We start from the raw sequence: 12,874 nt of genomic DNA on the forward strand, positions 1-12,874 counted from the left end.
TCCTTTGTGTTTCCATTTGTTTGTTTCACTTTGATGTTTTTCATTTTTCAACCGGGTTCTAACGCTCTTAAGGAAATCTATGCGTCGGGAGTGTAAGCTAGGACCGCTATGTGGACATCTGTGATCGATACTTGGCCGAGTGCAAGTCGTTTCGGCATCGATTCGACAGAAAGGTTGTATATGCGCACATGGAACGTCGGCTTGATACGCATCCAGCTGAAAGGAAGCTAGGGTGGTGCGGCGGTGGTCTATAACGTGCAGGCACGGGGCAGCGGCAGTCGCTGTCGGGACACGGCCCCGTTTAAGATGGCTTCCACACTATTAGGACACTGCTCGAATTTTCGATGCCCGTCTTCGTTGCTTTTCCCGTTCATTATTACCATCTGTTTTTCTTTGGGTTCTTTTCGATTCGTCTCTGGTCTCAATCCGATGTCGGACCTCTCTCTGCCATCTGAAGCGAAGTGAGTTTTTACTTCTTATCTCTTTCGCTTCTAATTCTTTCCCGCCACTTTGATTTGATTACAATCTCTTTGATCCGAGTCGACCTTTACCAATTGTTGACTCCCTCCTCGAACGTTCTCTTAAGTCGACACGAACGAAAAAAAAGGACATGAGAAATGCCGTCGGATTATGACGACGCCAAGAGAGAGAACTTGTTCCACTTCCATGACACGGAAAATTCTACTTATCCCTGACCAATTTCTGTTATTACAAGTTTCAGACGCGTATTGATTTTTAGGATACTCTGAAGGATCGCTCTGCTGGCTATCAAGCGGAATCTAGAGTCCGCGGTGGACTAACTCGTTTCAACGGGGCAGCACGGAACGACGAATTCCGCACCGTTTTCTGGCCTACTTTTAGTGTACCCGAGTGTATTTTGGATCTTTTCCACCGAAATACGACGCTTTCAAGAGGATCCCTTGTTCGTTCTATCGACGAGTAATTTGTTAGCCTCCCTTGTCCAACGAGCCATTAAAAATTTTCAAAATAAATCCTTCAGTGGACATTGTACAAGTACCGATGGAGAATTAGGACAAGGAGACAATTTACAACGTAAATAACCCTAGCCTAGCCGTGAAGCAATTTTAAGATGACTTAGGAGTACGGAATAGCTCTTTACCGCCAGTATGAACACGTACATTCAGATTTTCCCTTGAGGCTTTGCACGTTAAAATAAACATTGAATGGTTTATTCCGTGTAAAATATTGTACAATAATTCTGGGTTGCTCACACAACAAACAAGCCTATACTGACTTTAAAACAATTTCTTCTTTCATCATCTTTTCTTTTTCTTTTTTTTTTCAATTTTAAGATAGATACGAAGAGTCCGGATTATGAGGAAACAGAATGGAAAGAATAGGAATTAAGAACAGGTCACACACGACATCAGAGTTTCACACTTCAGTAAATGCCGCAACTTGCTTTCTCTGCACAACTTAGTTATGGCGGGGGCGTTTGTGAAAGGAACTCTTTTTCGACTTCGGATCAATGGCAGCGCTTTTTAGACCCAATCCTTGAGATATTGCCTGCGTTTAGAAAATGATATTATTTGAATGTAAACTGGAAGCATTTCACGTCATTAAAACCACGTACTTGCCACCTTCTCTGGTCAAGCGACAGTACCAATTGCTTTTTAGACACTGCCTCTTGGGCCTGAGACGAAGAAGTTTTCTTAGGTACAACCCTCAACGAAGGCAAGCCATTTTCGCCATCTGCAATCAATAAGAAATTAAATTGGTTGTCAAAAAACAAAAACATCAATAATGGAAAAGATTTACCTTCATTGATTGAGACGTGACCGTCCTTAATAAGGAAACTTATGTAGAATATGTTCTCTACTGAATTTGAAAACGAAGTCGGATCGATAACAAAGTGATAAAACGAAATGGGCTTCTCGTTATTTGCCTTGAATTCTTTTGCCAAGCACTTCATAATGTACTCGACATGTTTAGCAACTGCAGTGTTTTGATCCTCTTCTGCAATGTCGTCCAATTTTTTTGGCTGCAATAGTTGAGCGACGACCTGTAACAGAAATTTTGCGTAAAACTTAAGTGGTACAATTAGCGTGTCACGTCGACTTTACTTTTTCTTGAGGATTTCGGGGCTGCCGTTGACGTCTTTCTTTGGGAACAGCCTCATGTTTTTGGAGTACAACAGCACCAAGTAAAGGTTTTAAAGGCACACAACGATTAAAACGTGGCAGGACCATTTGGTCCAGCTTTTTCTTTATTTTGTCTTCACTCTGTGATTCTGATTGCCTGCTTTCATCACCATCCACCAATCTGACCTAAGATATATTATGTTTTACGTGATATTTTGTATCTGAATGTCAACAGTCTTACAATTCTGTTTGCAAAATCCGTTGCTCTGAAGTTCCAACTGCTTGCAGCAACTCGTCTGATTCTCTGATGGTTGATGGCAGCAAGTTTGCTGAAAGCAACAATGTCCAACCTCGCTTGGGAAGCATTTACATTTTTACCATCATCTAGAATTTTCAAGTTGTTAAACTATATCAGATTTATTTAGCAGAACAGTCAACTTGCATTCATCAAAGATCCGGTCCAGTTGGGTGATTTTTCTATCAAGCGATTTATTCCCAGGCTCAGTTAGATTCAACTCCTCAACTATAAAAACAAAACAAATGTGGTAATTAAAAAATAACAGGGAACACCAAAGCACAACTTAGGCCTACCATTGAGGGATTCAATAATATCTTGAATTTGCATTCGGGCATCTGTGTCAGCTTCGCCTATTTGTTCTTGTCCATCGGCTTCGGCTGCCATTCTAATTTTCTTTCACTATGGAACAAAATTCAAGAAACAAATATCTTAAAACACTTCCACTTTCAAACCGTCCAGCAGTTTGTCTCATTGAAAATCAACCATGCTAGAAAAGGCGCGAAAACACCAACTGACATCTATCTAGGCGTCTGCAGTAGTTTATTTGGAAACTTGTGGACCACTCACTGCTGCACCAAGTGGATGACTAAAATACACAATTTTATTTTTAGAATGAACCGACGGGTTATCATTTAAAAATCAAAATTTACTTTTTACTAAATTGTTTAGGGCTTAAGTGAACTTGTTAAAACATCATTTTTATTACATAAATCATGGATTTTGCGAAAATTAGTTTAGTGTCAAATTCCGCCACTAGAGCTACTTTTTTCTACAATTGCACAGTAATTGCACAATAAAAAACAAGAGAGAAAAGGCCTTTGCGATGGTATGACGAAAATCTCTCTTTCCCCCTAAAATCTAATAATCCCATTGACCTTCGTTTCTAAGGAGAAAACCAAAATTCTTTTCTTCTTTTCAAAATGGTCTTTTAAAAAAAAAACTTTGTCCATTTCAGTTCCCAGCCAGAAAAATTGGCATACACTTAATGTTGATGTTACCCCATACCCATTAATGATATAAAACTTAAATAATGGCCAGGAGACAAGCTCTAAACTGCGTTGTATGAGTCACCGACAATTAATTGATCTGGATTCGTTTCGGTACATTTAGCATTGAAAAATTGGGACTGCAAATAACTCAAGGATTGGCGAACCTCATCGATGAAGTCAGCGGTAAGATTGAGCTGGCCAAAAAGTACAACAACGAGAACGCATTCTTTCTGGAGCCTGTACATGGAGAGGATGTGCTGGAGGAAGCCATTGAAAAACTCGAACCCATGTTCCAGCGAAGAATTCGCGCTGTCGAGGTCTGTAGTACATTTTTCAGGCCTTGAGTCTATTAGTTGAATTTTCACACGATGTTTATTTTTCTGATTGATAGGACATTGCCGCTAGAGCCGAAGAATTGGCATTGGCACACGAATACGAGGAGCAGCCGCAATCGAATCAAGTGCATTTTATTAACGGCAAGGAATGGGACGATCCTGCTTTGAACGAATCTACTGCGACCAGTTCACAGTTTGGTCAATCTCTCTTTGTTAACACGAATTCATCAGCTGTTCATCTACCACTTCATACCTATGAAGGCTGTAAGTATAAACAGTTTTATAACATCTGAAACAAAATTGTCCGATAGTCTAGTGCCATATACAGGATAAATTAAGCTTTTAGCGTAGTTTCTTATAAGAATAAAACCAGATGCGACCAGATGGCAACTTTTTGGCGTCCGCAGTGCCGACTCTTTTTAGCCAGATGCGGTGTTTCCCATAACACACTTGCCCATGCAGGGATCCGTTCGCTAAAATATAACATCTAAAGGCTTTTTGTGTTTGTTAGTAAGGGGTATTCGGTATATCGTTTGTTACGTCATTGGAATTCTAGAGAAATGCTATGCAAGCTGTATGAGGTATTTATGGGCTGCCTATGAAGGAGGCGGAATGACGCGTATAATTACTTCAAATTCTTTGACGGCGTGCCATACTGTCGGGCTCTGTGTATTGATAGCTCGCAATGGGGAAAATGTCACCAACCAGATTAAGTGATGCGAGTAACGATAGGTCGCACGCATAACTTACATAGCTTGGCGTATCCTCTCTATTCACAGTACAATGTAAAATACTAACATATTTAGCAAATAGATTTTCAGCTACAAACTTATCGCTCAAGTTTTGAGTCAGTTTTCTTTGCTAAAGTTTAACTTCTATCCACTTATCGTTATTTATTAACTATTTTTGCGATGTTCACCAGGGATGTGGCATCGATTTAAACCCATCTGGTATGAGGGTAAGTTGCGATTTTCTAACTTGGTAAGAAGATGAGATTATATAAGAGTATATCAATCAACAGATGTGGAAACGATCAACGCAATGATGTGGAGCGATCGGTTGGATGACATTTTCGCTGAGAATCTGAAACGTGATCCTACCATCTATCAGTATTTCGCAAGTAAAGAAGGCGTGCTACGCTACTTTCCTGCTCATAGGTGAACCAGTTCACATGTTTAATATGGGAAAATTAATTTTTAAATGATAAAAACTTGTTTCTAGGTGGCGGACTAATGTAAATCAACACGACACTTTCGATGCTCGCCATCGCCCGTGGTTTACCCAAAGTATATCATCCCCAAAGGATCTCTTGATCTTAATAGACGTGTGAGTTTTAACATTTTTACAAATAATGGAGTATTTCTTGAATGTGAGTTTGATCATTTTGTTTCCGTTTGCTATTTATAGGAGTGGCAGTATTCACGGCCCTACATTTGAAATTCTCAAAATCACAGTGAAACGTTTACTCGGCACTCTTACTCAGCACGACTATTTTAATGTTCTCCAGGTATACTAAATAGATTAACATGTTTGTTGTTCTTCTTCAGACAACACATTAATTTGATCGCAGTTTAACGAAACAGTGTCTTGGCTTCTGCCGTGTTCCGATTCATTAATGTCGGCCACCACTCGAAATAAGCGACTGATCTACCAGGCGCTAGACCATATTGTACCGCTGGGCAAAGCAAGCTTTGCCAATGCTCTCAATTTCACATATCACTACATTCTCGAAGTAAGCTACTCTATATTTTTTTTTCCAGCCACGGCTTTCTGGAGCATTTCGGTGAACTAAAAATACAAAAATAAGACATTTATTTATCCAAGTTGGAAGAGGCTCGGAATAGCAAACTAACAACTGGCTCTGAAAGCAGTAATTGCCATCTGGCCGTTGTACTGATAAGCGATGGCGGCACAGAGTTTCCGGCGGACCAGGTTGAAATGATCACCAATAACTCAGTGACAAGACAAACACGATTATTTACGCTTGCCGTGGGACCGGTAAAAATTTAACTCCAATAATGTACAAAATGAGATACCAAATTTTACTAACTGATTATGTAACCTATTAGCATCCGATTCCGACACTTAACCTCCGAAACATTTCTTGTTCAACCAACGCCTTTCACGGAGCCATTTTAACTTACGGCGCCATCCAAAGTAAAGTTCAGGTAAATTGACGACAAATTCTGTGTATTGGGGTGAATAAATATTCATCATATTTAATGGTAATATACTTGTACAGGGCTATCTGCAAGTTCTTAGCCGCCCATTGGCTCTATCTCAAGACAGCTCACTCATCGACTGGAGTCTACCTTATCAGGACGCCGCAGTAATTATTGACATATGTTATGTCATACATAGTAATTTAAATTGGAAACTAATTACGTATTCAAATTTCCAGGGTTTTGGAACAGTCGTAACGGTCTCCAAACCAGTTTTCCAACGAGGTGAAAATGTAAGATTTCGACTCAAAAATATTCAAATACTTTATAGTTATACAGTACAACGAAATCCTTTTCCGCCATAGCTCAGCCAGTCACTCCTGGGTGTGGCTGGAGTAGACATACCAATATCTACCTTTGATCACGCATTACCCGACTCGCAACTGGGATTTGGAGGCCACAAAATGGTTGTCATGGGCGGTACGGGTAACGTCGTACTGCATTCAAAACTGGAAACGCAGAATTCTTACGTCGAGGTTTGTATTCGAGATAAGTTTTTAAAAAGGGTCCAGCTTGTAATCCAATTCCAATGTTTCTCTAGGATCCACCGATGGTAGATTACGAAGACTTGGAGCCTATGGGAAACTGGTCTGATTCACTCCGCGAGCAACTGATCGATAGAAAGACCGGATCGCAGAATTATGATTCAATCGTATTGACGCCTGACGACGCCTATCTTATTGAGCAGCGACGGACCTGGTACTTCCGGCCAATATCCAAGACTGCCTACACGTACAACATTTTTCTATTATTTCGACAATATTATTTCGGAATAAAAAATCTTTATCTATTGCTCACAGATTGGCAGTGTCGATCAATGATGGAGCTAACATAATCGTTCCCAATCTTGAACTCCAGGGAAAAGTGTCGTGGAACAATCAAACGATTACCAGAGCAGCTCCCTGGGAATTCTGTACCAACCTGCGCCCATACACCAATTATTCAAGTACCACTTTAGCTTACCCCCTATAATTGTCGACATTTTTTTTTACTAACCAATGAATTAATCATACACAGATCAGCGAGAAACAGCAGATTACTTTAGCCAGTTGAGTCAGCGTTTTGAGCGTGGCGGCGAAGGCTGTGACCAATCGGCGTTGAGTCATTTATTGTGGGATTTAGAGATGACAATGAACGTGTCTCAAATGTGGACAACTCCGTCAGATCGACGAGTTCATTCACGTTTTGTGTCTACAACTGGCGGTGTCACACGAATGGAATCTAGAACGTAATAAATTTCATTTTCTAACTCCAATTCCATTAGACTTAATTCACGAATTCATTCTGTTTTTGTTTCTTTCTTAGTCGAGCTTACCTCCAAGAAGATTTGACCGATCCACGTAACAGCTCCCTATTTCTTCGGTTAGCTCATTCACCACAGGCTTCCATCTTAATTCGTCCCCCTTTGAGTCGCAGTGAAGATTATCTGGTAGCCTCAAAAATATCGTCCAAGGAGCAATTCCTGGCGGTAGCGGGGGCTCTCGTCGGTAAAGAGACACTCCTGTCCATCTGGAGAAATGCGATTGAAGCTTTCAACGTCAGTGACCAGATGCACCTTTATTGGTTGGACGAAGGCGGATACGTCATAGCTTCTAATCAAATCAATATTTCTCCAGGGAGCTTCATCGGTTCCAAAAATGTTGATCCTCAGGTCAGTTGGCATATTTATGTGTTGAGTTATTTCAGATAATTCTACTTAGCATCTTTCTACAGTTGATGCAAAGCTTGACGCTGGGTTTGGATCCGCTGTACGAACGAACTACCATCGTGAAGAGGGCCGTGAATTGTCCCATATTCGTCAAATCTGTTCCGATTTCTTCCGCTTCGATTTTCGGTGCTAGGTGGTTGTCGAATTTGAGCACCACTCTGTTTGGAATTTCTCAAATCCTGTACGCCTTGGTAGCCAGTCTATTATGGACTGGGAAAGCGTCCGGTAAGTTAACACTTCAAAAATTAGATTTAATTTTAATTTACGTGATTCTATGGTATGCTTATAGCAACATTCCAAGCCGAAATGGAGTTGGACAAACTGAGACCAGCTCGTGTGGACTCCCATCTGTGCTCGAAGGAATATGTTCTTTATCAACTGAGAACGGCACAACAAAAGCTACAGAATATCCCATGTTCTACGTAAGATTTCATACAAAACAAAGTCTTGTAAGACTATTTTAAAAAATTTGATTGATAGGTTTTGCGCGGGACAAAATAGCACGACCCGAGATATCCTAATCCAACCGATGGTTGAAAGCAGTTCCGTAATTATTGCTGCTACAGCCCCGTGTCGCTGCAGTTCTCCAGTTATCCGGCATGGCCTGATTCACGGTAAACAGAAATAACAACAAAGCCGTATACATAGCACACAAAATAATAATGAAACGTAATTTGCATTTAGTGGAAAATGAGATGGAGCAGTGCCAGGTCCACCGAAAATATCGCAAGTCATCAGAGCACTGTTACGCCAGTGATCCACGGGTATACACGAATAAAACCAAGTAAATGCAACCCGTAAAATTTAATAACGTCTGTGTGCGTGTGTTGGTTTCTTGTTTACAGGAAAACTCGTTGGAATGTTCTGGCCGTTCTTTGTACAACACAGCACTGATGTTCCCCACGTTGATTTTCATCTTTTTAGTCGTCTGGATTATTCGCTGAGAAAATCGCGCTTATTATCTCTATCCTATATGAACCTAGTGTGCCGGAGTCCTTACTATTTAATCGATTTACACGCTATCCATGGATTATAATTACAATTTTTATAAGTCAAAGCTAAAGAGAGAGAGAAAGAAAGGTGCGCCTTATATTTATCTCGAAAATTCGGGGGTTGTCGGGACAGTATATATAGCATCCAGCTATTTTCGGAAGTGCAATATTTCCCCCCACCTTGTTTCCAATTGAATGAAATTGAGATATATTTAAAAACTTTTAATTTCTAGTCATTTGTTAGATTTCTAGACAAATAAATCTAATCAATATACTGAGTTACTGACTCTCACAACTTTGCTAATGGTCATTCAGTGTGCAGTTAAATAATTTTATTATTACATAAAAGCGCAGTATAGGAAAAATACCAACCAGCGAAAGTAAAAAATAAAATAAAATAATAGTTGAAAGTAAAAAGAAAAGTATTAAATTAAAATTAAAATTATGAATCTGCTGCTACCCTTTTTTTCAAATACCATATAGTCTAGACTTATTTCTTTGATAAAGAACTTTGTCAGTATGACGTTCACATGGAATTTGACATGGCTTTTCAAACTGTGGAGTCGCAGCTGGCTGGGTTGGAGCAAAAAGGATCAGTTTTTTTGCGTGGGTGGGGGATGGAGCGGAGGAGGACGGAAACCTTTTTCGCACGTACAAAAAGCTATTTTTCCCATCGGATATGCAAGAGTGACAATGATGATCTGACGACTACGCTTCGCGTGCGGGAAAAATCGCTTTTTGACATTCCTGTATGCGTAGCCATCGTTTTCTTTTCCTTATCTTTTAACTGAAGCTCGATCGCTACGTTAAAAATACAATTTCATTAACATTTTGACTATGGGGAAACGCTCTTAAAGTGAAATAATAGTTGTACCGGTACGTTATTTATTAGTAATAAAAGACGTGGGGGGTAACGAAGAAGGCTTGGATGTTTTATTTATAAAGTGATCCCGGTGTAGAATGTTATACTTGAGAAATGTCACAGCTCAGCCATATGTTTCGAATAACGAAGAACGGACGAAGCTTTTCAGCTGTTCCTTCTCACACAGTTTTCTCAACAATAAACAGCCAACGAAACATTCCCGTGTTGAACTTTAAACATGAAATAAACGAAAGATAAAGCTGGATAAGATCAAATTCGAACTTAAAACATTTCGCTGGACTTCTTTTTTACAGATCACTGTTGCTGTGCCAGAACAAAAAGCACAATAGTGTAAAATAAATGAAATGGACGGAGATAGAAATTCGAGTGTTTAAAAATTGTATTATTTATCGATAAATGATTTCAGTTTACCATTCTATCTAGTAATACACAGACAGAAAATAATTTAGATAACAAATAAAAATTTCTTAAACTCAGCATTCTTTCGTTTTTTTTTTCCTTTCTTTTGCTCCTGGAACTTTATATGCGCCTCCCATGTGATCCATATCTTAACGATATCAGCACACCTTTTTTTAAGATTTTCTTTTCAAAATACATGTGAAAAAAGAAAGAAAAGAGATTTAATAAATGCAAAACAAAGAAATCCCCCAAATCGTGACGCCAGAAAGACAAAGTCAAATAAAATATAGCATATCCGTCTTGACTTTGAGCTGATTTATTTGTTCAGGATGATCTTCCGGCCGGCACCCATGTTCTGGCCAGCTTGAGTAGCTCCTTTGTTGGTACCAGCTTGGAGACCAATAGCGGTTTTGCCTGCCGCAATAACGTCATCGGAGAATTCACGTTTATTTTCCTCGGAGGGTTTTGGGCCCAACCACGGTCCTTGCCACTCGGGGTGCTTGTATGTCTATTTATTAGTGACGGAAATAGAAAGGCAAACAAACGGTCGGTGGTCAAAAACATTCGGCAGTATCGTAAACTTGTGGGATATGAAATTGGTGGTTGGAATACTACTCACCGTTCTGCCTAGAGCGAAAATGGTAGTTGTGATTTGAGAAATATCTTTCTTTTCCCACAGGTCAACCGTTTGGAAAACATCTAGTTCGGCGACTCCGTATGCCATGATGGCCTTTTGAAACCTAATAAGGTAAAAATTGTATTCATCAGACATTGAAAATCTCTTCAGTTTGAACTGCGATTATTTTCTTACTTTTGGATATTCTCCATCAGCTTGAATTGGGCGCCGGATGTGTTGATCTTCGGGACAGAGCCAGGTGCCAATTTGTTGATGAGATGACAAAGGATTTGACCGTCACGAAGGGCATCCTCGTAGGGGGCCTGGAATTTTTCGCCCAAAATCTGTTCGATCCATTCCTGAGCTTCGCGCTCCTCCTCTGGGTTGCGCTTGGCGAAGATCTATAGATAAGATAATCCAATAAGACGTGAGAAATCTTCACCGGGCACAGCAAATAAAAAAAAATATATTATCCAATTGACTTTTGTGATATACCTTAGCTTGAACTTGTCGTTGCAACATTTTAAAAATTGGTAGAATAGAGAGTTATCGGAAGAGTGAGGATATGTAGAGCAATTGGAGTGTTCAAGACTTGAGAGTCGACCAACTGATGATTGCAAGACGCGGAGCTATCACTTAAATAGGTGGCCAAGCGCAGGCATTTTGCTGCAGTTTGGGTTAGAACAAACTAATTGCCTCACAGCATCAAAAATATCCTCCAATCAGCTGGCTGCTAGCTCCACGCTTCCAAGCACTAGAGGCAAAAGTCAACATAAAATTTCAACACAACCCCGAGACGGTAAAGCAAAAGGAAAAAAAAGGGCACAACGTGAGTGAGTGAGTGAGAAGAAGATAGAACGAGAACAAGAAAACATCAGAAATCTAAAAAAAAAAAAGCAAAGGCCCAAAGTAGAAAGAAAGTCAAGGTCTAACAGCTTCTAGTATAAGCTAGCGTCCTTAATCCTTCTAGAATCTTCACAAAACGTCGGAAAAAGAATAGACTAACGAGTTCTATTTCAGTTATCTGAATATTAGGTTTATTTTGCAGAACAATATCTCTGGTCTTTGAAATGTACTATATACGTCCGAGTGTTAATTTGATCGCAAAACTAATAGATCTGGAACATGTATTCATAAATTTATATAAACTGAGTTAAAAGTGATTAGACTGTTGCTGCTGGTTTCTTTGTGTTTAATAATACCATATTATTAGATATGAAAGATAAATAAATCGGGCTATATTGCAAAGATCGTGAATTCCCAGCAACTAAAACTGTTTACAATTGGAACGCTATTTAATCCTAATATGATGAATAACAGCCATGAGTCTGCGAGGGGGTCGCGGTCTGACAAAAAAGGGTGCAGCCGCGCATATCTGGCATAACTTCTCGCCTACGTGTCATACAACAGAATAGCGTGCACTGCTGTGCTGACTATACTGACGACCTCATTTGTCACAACTCCAAAATTAGATAAATGTTTAAAATATTGCGCGACATTCTTTTCTAATCTAAAAATATGTTACTACGACTATAGGGTAACGTAAAGGATATCGATTTGTAAAAATCTCTTGTTTCATTTTTTAAATGAATATTACGTGTGGACTGATCGTGATTGAAGATGATGCCACAAAATGAATAAAACTCAAGTGAATCAGTATAAATTGGTTATTAGCGCTATGTCAAAAGATTGACACGATGACGAGCGAAGTCATGAATACGAATAACCAGTAAGCCAGTCAAAAAATAAAATAAAATAAAATAAAATAAATAAACATTGAAAAAAATAGGTAGACTTGACTAGACTGAGAAGGTATATTGGTATCGCACGGAAAGGGTAAAGGAGCGGAAGGAAAAAAATGGAAGGAGTGTGACCACAGATCTAAATAAAGAACTTTACGTTCTCTATATTGGACTTCCCCTCACTAGGTCATCACAAGAAAATCTGTTCCATTTTTTGTACTCCAAGACCTCAGTGAAATGTCCACCCAAAGTTTTTTTTTGTAATTTTATTTTCAAATTAATGTGCGCGGAACGATTAAATCAAGCGTTGCTTTGCGTTAGCTATGTTCCCATTTCAAGTATAATTCTAATCTTGTTGCGTACGAAAATGGAAAGTTGTTGAATGCCTAGCTATTAACTTGTGATTATATGAATAAAATTATAGCCTAATTTTTATTAATCGATCTTATAGTATCATCGCTGTGAATGACTATCTTGTGTGACAACATATGGGAAATTTTTTAAGACTAAAAAAACTTGCGCAGAACTCACGCAAGCAAGTTCATCAATGACTGATTGTTGTTAGACTTTTCTCATTTTTTCTCAGCC

The 12,874-nt window shown here is 39.3% G+C and overlaps 3 protein-coding genes across 3 annotated transcripts; 1 reads left to right on the plus strand and 2 right to left on the minus strand.

The window, feature by feature from the left end:
- Window positions 1–251: 251 nt before the first annotated feature.
- Window positions 252–8,938, plus strand: LOC124189759 (voltage-dependent calcium channel subunit alpha-2/delta-1-like). Its single transcript, XM_046582230.1, has 22 exons — window positions 252–461; window positions 3,511–3,706; window positions 3,781–3,988; window positions 4,647–4,682; window positions 4,746–4,881; window positions 4,946–5,050; window positions 5,132–5,231; window positions 5,295–5,456; window positions 5,549–5,722; window positions 5,794–5,892; window positions 5,967–6,053; window positions 6,126–6,179; window positions 6,252–6,422; window positions 6,488–6,678; window positions 6,747–6,892; window positions 6,964–7,174; window positions 7,252–7,597; window positions 7,660–7,879; window positions 7,944–8,076; window positions 8,135–8,268; window positions 8,339–8,418; window positions 8,500–8,938. Exons 1-22 carry the CDS (start codon window positions 307–309, stop codon window positions 8,596–8,598), a joined length of 3,243 nt encoding a protein of 1,080 aa, XP_046438186.1. The 5' UTR covers window positions 252–306; the 3' UTR covers window positions 8,599–8,938.
- LOC124189761 (EP300-interacting inhibitor of differentiation 3-like) lies at window positions 1,175–2,901 on the minus strand. Its single transcript, XM_046582231.1, has 7 exons — window positions 2,694–2,901; window positions 2,545–2,625; window positions 2,344–2,486; window positions 2,085–2,288; window positions 1,780–2,023; window positions 1,595–1,713; window positions 1,175–1,527 (listed from the first exon to the last, which is right to left on the minus strand). The coding sequence occupies exons 1-7, from the start codon at window positions 2,782–2,784 to the stop codon at window positions 1,438–1,440; spliced, it is 972 nt and encodes a 323-aa protein (XP_046438187.1). The 5' UTR covers window positions 2,785–2,901; the 3' UTR covers window positions 1,175–1,437.
- Window positions 8,939–9,890: 952 nt separating the features above from the next.
- LOC124189762 (muscle-specific protein 20-like) lies at window positions 9,891–11,185 on the minus strand. Its single transcript, XM_046582232.1, has 4 exons — window positions 11,040–11,185; window positions 10,740–10,945; window positions 10,548–10,668; window positions 9,891–10,436 (listed from the first exon to the last, which is right to left on the minus strand). Exons 1-4 carry the CDS (start codon window positions 11,064–11,066, stop codon window positions 10,245–10,247), a joined length of 546 nt encoding a protein of 181 aa, XP_046438188.1. The 5' UTR covers window positions 11,067–11,185; the 3' UTR covers window positions 9,891–10,244.
- Window positions 11,186–12,874: the final 1,689 nt, after the last annotated feature.

Source organism: Daphnia pulex, chromosome 3, assembly GCF_021134715.1.
Source record: "Daphnia pulex isolate KAP4 chromosome 3, ASM2113471v1".
In the NCBI taxonomy this organism is placed as follows: domain Eukaryota; kingdom Metazoa; phylum Arthropoda; class Branchiopoda; order Diplostraca; family Daphniidae; genus Daphnia; species Daphnia pulex.